This window comes from Castor canadensis, chromosome 13, assembly GCF_047511655.1.
Source record: "Castor canadensis chromosome 13, mCasCan1.hap1v2, whole genome shotgun sequence".
NCBI classification, from domain to species: Eukaryota; Metazoa; Chordata; class Mammalia; order Rodentia; family Castoridae; genus Castor; species Castor canadensis.
Window position 1 is genome coordinate 72,135,363 of NC_133398.1, and position 13,760 is coordinate 72,149,122.

The window sequence follows — 13,760 nt, forward strand, 5'->3', positions numbered from 1 at the left end:
AACAACAAAAAGAAATGGAGAACAAAAAGAGCATTGGTTGTTTTATTTATTTTCCTTGTAAAGGTTAAAGCAGAGAGGACTTCCTTATCATGCTGACTAAAACTGGCTTGTTTAGGGATTTGGCTACTATGTCTCTTTCCTGATTTCTTGAAAGGTCATTTCAACAACTTACTTTTGGCTTGGTGGCATGGAATTCATTGGGAGTATGTACCTCCATTTTGGTTTGTTTTTTTTGGGCTTAGTGTGAGAACTCAGTCCAAACCAATCACCTCCTATAAACTTTATTTAACAATGGTATTTTCTATCTTTCTGTCTTCCATCATGCTCACCTTATGGGCAAGTGTGTGAGCTAACTTGCTTTGTTGTTGATCTGTACGGTTTTGGAGGATATATTAGTGATTTGGATTTAAGGAAACAAAGGATAGCAGAATATTTTACAATCTTCCTCTATGGCTATAGATTTGTCATTTTATCTTTGTGATTCTGTTTTTTATATATATATATATATATATATATATATATATATATATATTTGGTGGCACTAGGGTTTGAACTCAGGGCCACATGCTTGCTAGGCAGGTACTCTGACCACTTGAGTTACTCTGCAAGCCCTTTTTTTGTGATGGGTTTTTTGAGATAGATTCTTGGGAACTATTTGCCTCAGGCAGCTTTGAACGGTGATCCTCCAGATCTCTGCCTCCTAAGTAGCTAGGATTACAGGTGTGAGCTACCAGTACCCAGCTGTATTCTATATATTGTGAAGTTTATCAATTTGGGATTGTTATATATCTTTCTGGTGACTTTTTTCCTTTAGCCAGTACTTAATCATCTCTATAACTGGTAATTTTGGCTCAGTTTTTTATATATGCTATTAATATAAGAAAAAATTTTCTTGATTAATATTTGTTGAATATATACATTTATTTTCAGAGTATTAGAGTATTAGAAAATAATTTTAAGATGGACATTTTAGAAATGCAGTTTGGTGTTCAGTGTAAGTCTAAGAAAATATTTTCAGAGTTTAACCCCTTTACTGTTCTTGTGATGGCTAAGATATTTAATGTTACAATTTTTAGTTTGTCTTACTTAAAAGCAGAAATCATTTTTTTCCTATTCCTTTTATTCTCCTTTCTATAAGATTGGTCTCACCTCTCTCTCTTTCAAATCCAATTTACTGGTTTAGAATTTACACTTGATTTTTGTTCTTTTGATCATCATTATTCAAACTGTAGTGTGCATCAGAATCACCTGGAGGGATCATTAAACAAAAGCATGCTGAGCCCCACCTAATTCAGTAGGTTTGGGGTAGGATTCAAATTCATTCAGCCCCTCATATCCATGATTTCACATTTGTGGATTCAACCAACCACAGATTGAAAATACTTCAAAATAAAAGTGTGCTAAACATTTGCAATCTTTTTTTTTCCTTGTCATTATTCACTAAACAATATGTGTAAGAACTATTTATATGCCACTTGCATATTAGGTATTGGAAGTATTATATTGGGCATTACAGGTATCTGGAGATGACTTGCAGTATAGTGGAGGATGTGCATAGAATGTAGGCAGATAGCTCAATATTTTACATATGGGACTTGATCAGCCATAGAGTTTGGAATCTTCTTGATTTCTGGAACCAGTCTCCCTCTAAAACTCAGGGATGGCTGAACTTGCATTTCTATCAAGTTCCCAGGTACTGCTGCTGCTTCTCTGGAAACCACACCTTGAGAGCTGTCAGGAATTGGTGGCTACCAATCAGGCTAAATACTAGCACCTGTACCCAATAGCCTGCCTGAGTTGGACTTTGTTATTATTTTGGGATTGTTGTTGAATTCTCTTTCCAAAGAAACTAGATGATTTCTTTGATCATCTACTCCTCTAATATTGCCAGGAATAGAAGCAAGGTTTAATTTCTCATAGGAAAATAACTTTTCTTTTGCCCTAAGCTGTAAATAGAGACAAACTTCTTCAAATTTCTCTGGGCTGGTAGTTTGGGTTTTCACTGGTCTCTTTTAAGTGGAAGTCCACTGAACCTAAGGCCATTTCTCTGGTACTTGAGATATAATTAAAACTCTATACTCTAGGCTTAGGCATCAACTTTTATGATTTCCTGTTACAGTGAGTGTTCTTTTCATTCCCAACACCCAAGGGTTTGCCTTTTGAGCTTGGCTAAGCTTGTACACTTGGGTAGGGCATGTATGCTTCAATCAGCATTTCTATGGGTTTAATGAGGTGGGGTCTGGGGACTATGATCTCAGCCTATCTAGTTGTCTTCTACTGTCTGTCTCCTCAGCTATCATCTAGCAGACAACGTGGGACATTTAGGGTCAAAAAGTTTTCAGAGGCAGAAAAAGGGTGATAAAGAGAATTCTTGGAATGCAGAACACAGGAGCTCAGGGACATAGGACTTGGTAACCACAAATGTCATTAGTACCGGAGAACAGTAGGTTGTGGGGAATTGGAAATAACTAAAGGAGGGGTCCCTGTTGATAGTGAGTGACATTACAAATGGCACAGGACATTTGTGAGGCTTAAACATTTTATTAGGGCCAGTTCTTCCTGAAATGTTTTTACATTAAAGTACATACCACTGAAAGTTTTAAATGTCTTTCTTTTCCAAGTCAATATTGACTTTTCCCTTTTAGGTGGACATTGACAACGTACCGTGAAGATTATGCTCCACCATATAAGTATCTGCCACGTGTGAGTATGAGGACCATGTTCTAATACCTGCGCGCTGGAAATGACTCACTACATGTAGTGTAAACAGTTCATCTTGGGAAGAAAGGAGAAATTGCTGAGATTTATGACTTTTATGCTTAGAGGTATTAGCTGCTTGTGGGAGTTAATAGCTATGGACTGGATTTCTTCTCAGAAGTTTATGTATTTTAGGGAGAAAATAGCACAGAGTCTAAAACATGTCACCTTCCTCATCTCGTTTATTGCCTCCACCCTTAATTTATCTGAAATAAGAATCTACATTTCTATTAGTTTGTATGGCCTAATTTAGCTCTGAGAAATGTCTATGTTTATTTTTTAAAGTCCATTGTATAATTTGAATATATTTTATTTTTTTTTTTGGTTGTATTTAAAATTTTATTTCAAATAGTTGTTCAAAAGTTTGTAAAAAAATTTTTTTTTCTTTTATTATTCATATGTGCATACAAGGCTTGGTTCATTTCTCCCCCCTGCCCCCACCCCCTCCCTTACCACCCACTCCACCCCCTCCCGCTCCCCCCACCTCAATACCCAGCAGAAACTATTTTGCCCTTATCTCTAATTTTGTTGTAGAGAGAGTATAAGCAATAATAGGAAGGAACAAGGGGTTTTGCTGGTTGAGATAAGGATAGCTATACAGGGCATTGACTCACATTGATTTCCTGTGCGTGGGTGTTACCTTCTAGGTTAATTCTTTTTGATCTAACCTTATCTCTAGTTCCTGGTCCCCTTTTCCTATTGGCCTCAGTTGCTTTAAGGTATCTGCTTTAGTTTCTCTGCATTAAGGGCAGCAAATGCTAGCTAGTTTTTTAGGTGTCTTACCTATCCTCACCCCTCCCTTGTGTGCTCTCGCTTTTATCATGTGCTCATAGTCCAATCCCCTTGTTGTGTTTGCCCTTGATCTAATGTCCTCATATGAGGGAGAGCATACGATTTTTGGTCTTTTGGGCCAGGCTAACCTCACTCAGAATGATGTTCTCCAATTCCATCCATTTACCAGCGAATGATAACATTTCGTTCTTCTTCATGGCTGCATAAAATTCCATTGTGTATAGATACCACATTTTCTTAATCCATTCGTCAGTGCTGGGGCATCTTGGCTGTTTCCATAACTTGGCTATTGTGAATAGTGCCACAATAAACATGGATGTGCAGGTGCCTCTGGAGTAACAGTCTTTTGGGTATATCCCCAAGAGTGGTATTGCTGGATCAAATGGTAGATCGATGTCCAGCTTTTTAAGTAGCGTCCAAATTTTTTTCCAGAGTGGTTGTACTAGTCTACATTCCCACCAACAGTGTAAGAGGGTTCCTTTTTCCCCGCATCCTCGCCAACACCTGTTGTTGGTGGTGTTGCTGATGATGGCTATTCTAACAGGGGTGAGGTGGAATCTTAGTGTGGTTTTAATTTGCATTTCCTTTATTGCTAGAGATGGTGAGCATTTTTTCATGTGTTTTCTGGCCATTTGAATTTCTTCTTTTGAGAAAGTTCTGTTTAGTTCACATGCCCATTTCTTTATTGGTTCATTAGTTTTGGGAGAATTTAGTTTTTTAAGTTCCCTGTATATTCTGGTTATCAGTCCTTTGTCTGATGTATAATTGGCAAATATTTTCTCCCACTCTGTGGGTGTTCTCTTCAGTTTAGAGACCATTTCTTTTGATGAACAGAAGCTTTTTAGTTTTATGAGGTCCCATTTATCTATGCTATCTCTTAGTTGCTGTGCTGCTGGGGTTTCATTGAGAAAGTTCTTACCTATACCTACTAACTCCAGAGTATTTCCTACTCTTTCTTGTATCAACTTAAGAGTTTGGGGTCTGATATTAAGATCCTTGATCCATTTTGAGTTAATCTTGGTATAGGGTGATATACATGGATCTAGTTTCAGTTTTTTGCAGACTGCTAACCAGTTTTCCCAGCAGTTTTTGTTGAAGAGGCTGCTATTTCTCCATCGTATATTTTTAGCTCCTTTGTCAAAGATAAGTTGCTCATAGTTGTGTGGCTTCATATCTGGATCCTCTATTCTGTTCCACTGGTCTTCATGTCTGGTTTTGTGCCAGTACCATGCTGTTTTTATTGTTATTGCTTTGTAATATAGTTTGAAGTCAGGTATTGTGATACCTCCTGCATTGTTCTTTTGACTGAGTATTGCCTTGGCTATTCGTGGCTTCTTGTGTTTCCATATAAATTTAACAGTAGATTTTTCAATCTCTTTAATGAATGTCATTGGAATTTTGATGGGAATTGCATTAAACATGTAGATTACTTTGGGGAGTATCGACATTTTTGCTATGTTGATTCTACCAATCCATGAGCATGGGAGATCTCTCCACTTTCTATAGTCTTCCTCAATCTCTTTCTTCAGAAGTGTATAGTTTTCCTTGTAGAGGTCTTTCACATCTTTTGTTAGGTTTACACCTAGGTATTTGATTTTTTTTGAGGCTATTGTAAATGGAATTGTTTTCATACATTCTTTTTCCGTTTGCTCATTGTTAGTGTATAGAAATGCTAATGATTTTTCTATGTTGATTTTATATCCTGCTACCTTGCTGTAGCTATTGATGATGTCTAGAAGCTTCTGAGTAGAGTTTTTTGGGTCTTTAAGGTATAGGATCATGTCGTCTGCAAATAGAGATATTTTGACAGTTTCTTTACCTATTTGTATTCCTTTTATTCCTTCTTCTTGCCTAATTGCTCTGGCTAGGAATTCCAGTACTATGTTGAATAGGAGTGGAGATAGTGGGCATCCTTGTCTGGTTCCTGATTTTAGAGGGAATGGTTTCAGTTTTTCTCCATTAAGTATAATGCTGGCTGTAGGTTTGTCATATATAGCTTTTATAATGTTGAGATACTTTCCTTCTATTCCTAGTTTTCTTAGAGCTTTTATCATGAAATGATGTTGGATCTTATCAAAGGCTTTTTCTGCATCTATTGAGATGATCAAGTGGTTTTTGTCTTTGCTTCTGTTAATGTGGTTTATTACGTTTATTGATTTTCGTATGTTGAACCACCCCTGCATCCCTGGGATGAAGCCTACCTGTTCGTGGTGAATAATCTTTTTGATGTGTTGCTGAATTCGTTTTGCCATTATTTTGTTGAGGATTTTTGCATCAATGTTCATTAAGGAGATTGGCCTATAGTTTTCCTTTTTGGAGGTGTCTTTGCCTGGTTTTGGGATAAGTGTAATACTGGCTTCATAAAATGTGTTTGGCAGTTTTCCTTCCCTTTCTATTTCATGGAACAGTTTAAGGAGGGTTGGTATCAGTTCTTTAAAGGTCTGATAGAATTGAGCAGAGAATCCATCAGGTCCTGGACTTTTCTTTTTGGGGAGAATCTTGATTGCTGCTTCAATTTCATTTTGTGTTATAGGTCTATTCAGGTAATTAATTTCCTCTTGGTTCAGTTTTGGATGATCATATGTATCTAGAAATCTGTCCATTTCTTTAAGATTTTCAAATTTATTTGAATATAGGTTCTCAAAGTAGTCTCTGATGATTTCCTGGACTTCCATGGTGTTTGTTGTTATCTCCCCTTTTGCATTCCTAATTCTACTAATTTGGGTTTTTTCTCTCCTCATTTTAGTCAGGTTTGCCAGGGGTCTATCGATCTTGTTTATTTTTTCAAAGAACCAACTTTTTGTTTCATAAATTCTTTGTATGGTTTTTTTTGGTTTCTATTTCGTTGATTTCAGCTCTTATTTTTATTATTTCTCTCCTTCTATTTGTTTTGGGATTTGCTTGTTCTTGTTTTTCTAGGAGTTTGAGATGTATCATTAGGTCATTGATTTGGGATCGTTCAATCTTTTTAATATATGCACTCATGGCTATAAACTTTCCTCTCAAGACTGCCTTAGCTGTGTCCCATAGGTTCCGGTAGGTTGTGTTTTCATTTTCATTGACTTCTAGGAACTTTTTAATTTCCTCTTTTATTGCATCGATGATCCATTCTTCATTAAGTAATGAGTTATTTAGTTTCCAGCTGTTTGCATGTTTTTTGTCTTTACTTTTGTTGTTGAGTTCTACTTTTACTGCATTGTGGTCAGATAGTATGCACGGTATTATTTCTATTTTCTTATATTTGCTGAGGCTTGCTTTGTGCCCTAGGATATGATCTATTTTGGAGAAGGTTCCATGGGCTGCTGAGAAGAATGTATATTGTGTAGAGGTTGGATGAAATGTTCTGTAGACATCTACTAGGTCCACTTGATGTACTGTGTATTTTAGATCTTGGATTTCTTTATTGAGTTTTTGTTTGGATGACCTATCTATTGATGATAATGGAGTGTTAAAGTCTCCCACAACCACTGTGTTGGCGTTTATATATGCTTTTAGGTCTTTCAGGGTATGTTTGATGAAATTGGGTGCATTGACATTGGGTGCGTACAGATTGATGATTATTATTTCCTTTTGGTCTATTTCCCCTTTTATTAGTATGGAATGTCCTTCTTTATCTCGTTTGATCAATGTAGGTTTGAAGTCTACTTTGTCAGAGATAAGTATTGCTACTCCTTCTTGTTTTCGTGGGCCATTGGCTTGGTAAATCTTCTTCCAGCCTTTCATCCTAAGCATATGCTTATTTCTGTCGGTGAGATGAGTCTCCTGTAAGCAACAAATTGTTGGATCTTCTTTTTTAATCCATTTTGTCAAACGGTGTCTTTTGATGGGTGAATTAAGTCCATTAACATTAAGTGTTAGTACTGATAGGTATGTGGTGATTCCTGCCATTTAGTTATCTTAGTTGTTTGAAGGTTTGATTGTGTGTACCTAACTTGATGTTACTCTCTACTTTCTTGCTTTTTCTTATCCTGTGGTTTGGTGCTGCCTGCCTTTTCATGGTTAAGTTGGGTGTCACTTTCTGTGTGCAGGATCCCTTGCAGAATCTTTTGTAATGGTGGCTTTGTGGTCACATATTGTTTTAGTTTCTGCTTATCATGGAAGACTTTTATTGCTCCATCTATTTTGAATGATAGCTTTGCTGGGTAGAATATCCTGGGGTTGAAGTTATTTTCATTCAGTGCCCGGAAGATCTCACCCCACGCTCTTCTTGCTTTTAATGTTTCTGTTGAGAATTCTGCTGTTATTTTGATGGGTTTACCTTTGTATGTTACTTGTTTTTTCTCTCTTACAGCCTTCAATATTCTTTCCTTAGTTTCTGAACTTGTTGTTTTAATGATGATATGTCGTGGAGTAGTTCTATTTTGATCTGGTCTGTTTGGTGTCCTGGAGGCCTCTTGCATCTGTATGGGAATATCTTTCTCTAGATTTGGGAAATTTTCCGTTATTATTTTGTTGAATATATTACGCATTCCCTTGGCTTGCACCTCTTCTCCTTCTTCGATGCCCATGATTCTCAAGTTTGTTCTTTTGATGGAGTCAGTGAGTTCTTGCATTTTCTTTTCACAGGTCTTGAGTTGTTTAATTAATAGTTCTTCAGTTTTTCCTTTAATTACCATTTCATCTTCAAGTTCTGGGATTCTGTCTTCTGTTTGTTCTATTCTGCTGGATTGGCCTTCCGTTTTGTTTTGCAGTTCTGTTTCGTTCTTTTTTCTGAGGTTTTCCATTTCCTGGCTGTTTTCTTCTTTATTGTTGTCTATTTTTGTCCTGAGTTCATTTATCCATTTATTCATTGTGTTCTCTCTTTCACTTTGGTGTTTATACAGTGCTTCTATGGTTTCCTTTATTTCTTCTTTTGCTTTTTCAAATTCTCTATTTTTATTGTCTTGGAATTTCTTGAGTGTCTCCTGTACATTTTGGTTGACCCTATCCAGTATCATCTCTACAAAATTCTCATTGAGTACTTGTAGTATGTCTTCTTTTAAATTATTCTTGTGGGCTTCATTGGGTCCTTTGGCATAGTTTATCTTCATTTTGTTGGAGTCTGGATCTGAGTTTCTGTTCTCTTCATTCCCCTCTGGTTCCTGTACTAATTTTTTGCTGTGGGGAAACTGGTTTCCTTGTTTTTTCTGTCTTCCTGTCATTGTCCTTGGTGTTGTTACTGTCCCTGTACTGTGTGTAATTAAGTATTTTCTAGCTTGTAATAATAACAATGGTAATATTGAGAATGGAAGAGTGAGCTGAGATGGAAAGCAAGAAGTTAAAGAAAAGAGGAAAACAAATATACAGACAAGAGGGAGAAAGCAGAACAAGGTATCAGACAAGAGAGTTTCAAAGGTATAAACAGGGAGTGTTAGTGTACTAATCGACAGTAAGCTGAACAGACAATAGAGAGACAGAGAGAGGATTGAAAATCAAAGATAAAAAAAATAAAAAATAAGTATATGAAAGTAATATCTATATATAAAAATGAATTAAAATAAAATGGAAAATAGAAAATTAAAAAAAAATAACCAAAAAACTTCCAAGTTTATATGCAATGCAGTTTCAGTCTTAATAATTTGGATGTCCGTCTCAATCTCCAGTCCTGGAGTTGGTGCCTCAGATGTTGTTCTGTAGTTGTCTCATCAAAGGGGATGCATAAAGTAGAACAAAACTACACTCACACACACACAGAAAAAAAAAAAAAAAGCCCCACCAAGTGTCCCCAGTTCAAATGCAATACAGTTTCAATAAGTTTTTCGGCTTGCAGGTGTAATTCGGTTGTTCTCTCATCAAAGGTAGGGAGAAAAAGAAAAAAAAGCGTCTGGAGGCAGTTCTGAGAATGGTATCTGCAACTGTGGCTTGCCTGCCTGCTACTCTCAGCCTGTAGCTGGCGGCGTTATTTATGCAGATCTCTGGGGTGAGCTTAGCACTCACCTGGTCCCACAGGCTTTGTTTGCTCAGAGTTCTCCTGTGCGGGGGCCTCTGCTACAGGCTTTCCCCTTTCCAAGCACTGGGAAAGGTGACACAGCCCCGCGTTGTCAGGCCTGCGTGTTTATTTACAGTTCACGTGGGAAGTGGGTCTTCCCTCCTCTCATAAGCTTACCGGCTCCTGGTTGCTGGGTGCGCGCCCCGCTCCCGCCAGAGCCTCTCCGGCCCGCCCGGCTTGTTTATTTACAGTCCCGGGAAGGATTCCCTTCCCCCAATCTTCAGTGCTCAGGGCGCCCCACCCTCTTTGCAGCGTGTCTTAACTGTTCTTATTGCTTAGTACTCAGTTTCTCTTTTTTTCCGGGGTGGAGGTCAGTCTGTCCAGGGGGCTATGCTGCTCTGGCCCAGGCTTGTCTGTGGGAGAACCACGGTACCGCAAAGCTCACCTGGTCTGCATCTTCCCAAGCCGTATGGGCGCCGGCCACTGGCAGCCCCAGGGGCCCTCCTCGGTTCTCCGTTTAACGTGAAGTGGAGATTCTCTGCACTGGCTGGAGATGTGGAGGGGTCAAAGTTATGCCTTTTCCCGGTGATTATGCCTGCAAAGTGTGTCTCCAGCGTCTCTCCAAGATTTCACTATAGGAGGGTCGCTTTCTGCTTCCTACCTCTAGCTGCCATCTTGGAATTCTCCCTTGAATATATTTTATACTTTAAGAATTAGGTAGAGGGGAGGGGGAGAAGGATGGGAGGCGGGGGGAGTGGAGATGGCCCAAACAATGTATACACACATGAATAAATGAATAAACACTAAAAAAATGAATTAGGTAACAGGGCTAAAGATGTAGCTTAGTGGCAAGGAGCCTGGCTAGCATGCATAAGGCCCTGTGCATCCACCATATAGAGAAAGAGAAAGAGAAGAGAAGAGAGAGAAAAAGAGAGAGAGAATTATGCAACAAAAACAAAGCAAAGCTTTGCCTTCGAAGTCTTAATCAGTGCAAGAGACATGAGGTAGAAATAAAGGATATTTAACTATTAATAAAGAAGTCAGAGGCCAAGTATAATAGCTCCTGTCTGTAATCTCAGCTACTTGGGAGGCGGAGATTGGAAGAACTGCAATTCAGGACCAGTCCAGAAAAAAAGTTAGTGAGATACCATCTCAAGGGAAAAGCTGGACATGGTAGAGGATGTCTGTCATCCTTGCTATGTGGGAGGCATAAATAGGAGGAACATGGTCCAGGACAGCCCAGGCAAAAGAATTAAAAAAGCACAAGACTTTATTTGAAAAAATAACTAAAGCGAAAAGGCCTGGAGGCTTGGCTTAAGTGGTAGAGTACCTGTGTAGCAAACATGAGGCCCTGAGTTCAAACCTAAGTACTGCCAAGAAAAAAAAGGTTGTCATTAGCTTTAGCTAGTGTGATTATCTACTTAGTAGGACCGAGACATTAAACTGAGAGGTTATTAGAAGGAATAAGGTAATAGCTTTCCTTCATACCAGCACTAACACATTAATAAATCATAAAAGAGAGAAGCACACAAATTATCATAGCAACATAAACTTAAAATACTTACATGAGGAAAAAATTTACCAACATCAATGAAAGAAGATGTGGAAGTTTATTTTTATCCCCAGGGATGGAGGACCTTCCTATTTGCAGGCTACTTCCCCATCAAGGGGTGAGTATTGCTTCCTCTCTTGAATCTGGGCTGTTGGGTAATTGATTTGACCAGCAGAGTATGGCAGAAGTAACTCTGTGTCAGCTGTAAGCCTCACCTTAAGAAGACTGTGTCCACTCTTCAAAGCCCTGAGCCACATTATAAGACATTCAGGATACATGTTAAAGAGACAGGCCATGGGGAGGGACACTACGGAGCTTGGCTGCTGAGTAAGGAAGCCATCTTGGACGTTCAGCTTGGTTGAGCCTAGGTTCTAACTCCAGCTGCCTTTTGACTGCGACCCGTGAGAGAACACAAGAAGACGTTGGAGTGATTAAGTTTGTTGTTTGTTTGTTTAAAAAGAGCACCAAAAATAAATGGATACAGATATCTCAAATAAAAGGGAATAGCTATCATTGCAGGAGACTGGCAAACTAATTGCAAATAATATAAGTACAACTAAAACCCCAAGGGATTTTGTTTTCTGTCAGAATTTAAGATTCAAAGAATTATTCGAAAGAACAAATAGATGACAATAAAAATTTTGAGGTGCCAAAACTAATTTAGGGAAGTGAAGGATTTATGACACCACCTTTATAAGATGTTATTCTTATTAAAAATAACACCTAGGCATAAAAACAGAAAATGGTGTTTACAGCTTGATGGACTAATAATACATATACAACTCATGCTTATCTGGAGGATAAATGAGCAAAGAACATATATAGGGAGTTTACTAAGTAGGAAATATAATTCACTAAATCAATCTAGGTGATAGACCCAATTTAAAAATAACAAGAAATGTGAATTAAAACAGTAAGCTTTTTTGCTAATAAAATTGACAATGGACTGGAAGCATGGTTCAAATGGTAGAGCGCCTGTCTAATAAGCATGAGGCCTTGAGTTCAAACCTCAGTACTAGCCCTGCAAATTGGCAATACTTTTAAAAATAATAATACTCAGTGGGGTGAAGATTGGGTGAGATGGATGCTTTCATCCATGTTGGGAAGATTGTAAATTGCTTTGATCTTCCTGGAAGGGAATTTGGCAATATGTATTAGGATATTATTTAATAATTATCCTTCAGTGAAATTCAAGAAAGACAACTCAAAGTAGGAATAAAATATATATTCATATATACTAATCACTGAATTACTTATAATGGCAAACTTGGAGAGCCAAATGTGGCAGCTCTTCTTTATAATCCCTGCTGCTCAGGAGGTGGAGGAAGGATTGCAGTCTGAGAACAGCTCCAGCAAAAGTGCAAGGTGCTTTCTGAAAAACAGTCTAAGGCAAAAAGGATTGGTGGCTCGGTCAAGTGCCTACCAAGTGTGAGGACCTGAGTTCAAACCCCATTACTGCCACCCCCCCACCCCCAAACAACAGCAACAACAAAAAGAAAACTAGAAAAAAAAAAACTTGGCAAGTACTTAATATGTAGAATTAAGAGTGTGTTAATTAAATATATTATATGATGAGATCCGGTGCAGTCTTTATAATGCTTATAGATAATTCTTAGTGTCTTAATAAGTCTTCATTCAAGGTTAAAAGACACTAAAATACTAAATTATGCATAGATTTTATCTAAATCATGTGAAAATACAGAGAAAATTAAAGACCTGGAGAAACTCTCAAAATGCTTGCCATTTAAGTATTGAGATACTAGGTGACTTTATCTTTAGATTTTTTAGAATTTTCCAATACAGTGAGCATTATCATTTTATAATCCAAAAACTCACAAGGAAACAAATACATTATTTTAAAATGCATTTCAGACCATGGTTATTCTAAGTCTTTTGTCATTACAGTTTTGATCCTTCTGGAACATTTAAAATCAAACCCTTGGAAAATGACTCTAGCAAGGGCTTTTCTGTCAGAAAAGTCAGCTTTTTAAATAAAAAGATGGACTTCAATCCTTTTTTACATCGGATTTGGCCATATATTTAAATGAAAGGAAATTATAAGATATCTAATTAAGAACTCACAAAATTCAAAGGACTAAATATTAAGTGTAAAGATTAGGAGATATTTACTTAGAGCACATAAATCTGTAGCCACTGTGTTACATACTCTTGTTTTAATACTGTTGTTTCTAATACCCTTCACATTTCCTGTTTCCATGTCAACAGCACAGCATGCCATGGCAGTTGTTTGGATTTATTACAGAGTTTTGTTCATTCACTTCTAACTTCAATGCAAAGTAATTGGTTGGGAGGCATTTTTTTTTTTTAGCACTGCTTCAAATACCCATGTTTAATGCATGCTTGCATTACATTGTTACAGGATACAAAAAATATTTTAAATTATAGTAACAGTGGATGGTTAAAACCCGATAGAGTAGTGATTGAACTCTCACAGTGGAACTACCATGCGCATAAACAAATGCATGATTCATAAAATACTGGCAGAGTATTTGTTTACTTGCTGGAAACTTCAGCAGGTGGCTTTAGCATAAGTTAGTTTCACCATTCCTTCAGCCTACTCTCATTGCCATTATGCAATTCTTGAAGGACTTGGAGTGCATTTGGGTTCCTATTACTTCAAATGTGCATGAATTGGGACTTTACAATTATATTGTGATCTCTTACATTTGCTTAATTCATACTTACGTAAAGTGGGGCAGGAAGTAAAGGGAACATAGGTTATACACAGTA

The 13,760-nt window shown here is 37.6% G+C and overlaps 1 protein-coding gene across 3 annotated transcripts in view; it reads left to right on the plus strand.

The window, feature by feature from the left end:
* The window catches only part of Cfap95 (cilia and flagella associated protein 95), a 94,710-nt gene that overhangs the window by 60,353 nt on the left and 20,597 nt on the right, over positions 1-13,760 (plus strand). For 2 of the 3 annotated variants that reach the window (XM_020179474.2, XM_074052013.1), the window contains one exon: positions 2,646-2,703. The exons of the other annotated variant lie outside the window; for it this stretch is intronic. In XM_020179474.2, the coding sequence (XP_020035063.1) occupies positions 2,646-2,703 (58 nt within the window). The remainder of the gene's footprint in view (positions 1-2,645; positions 2,704-13,760) is intronic. 3 annotated transcript variants of the gene reach the window in all.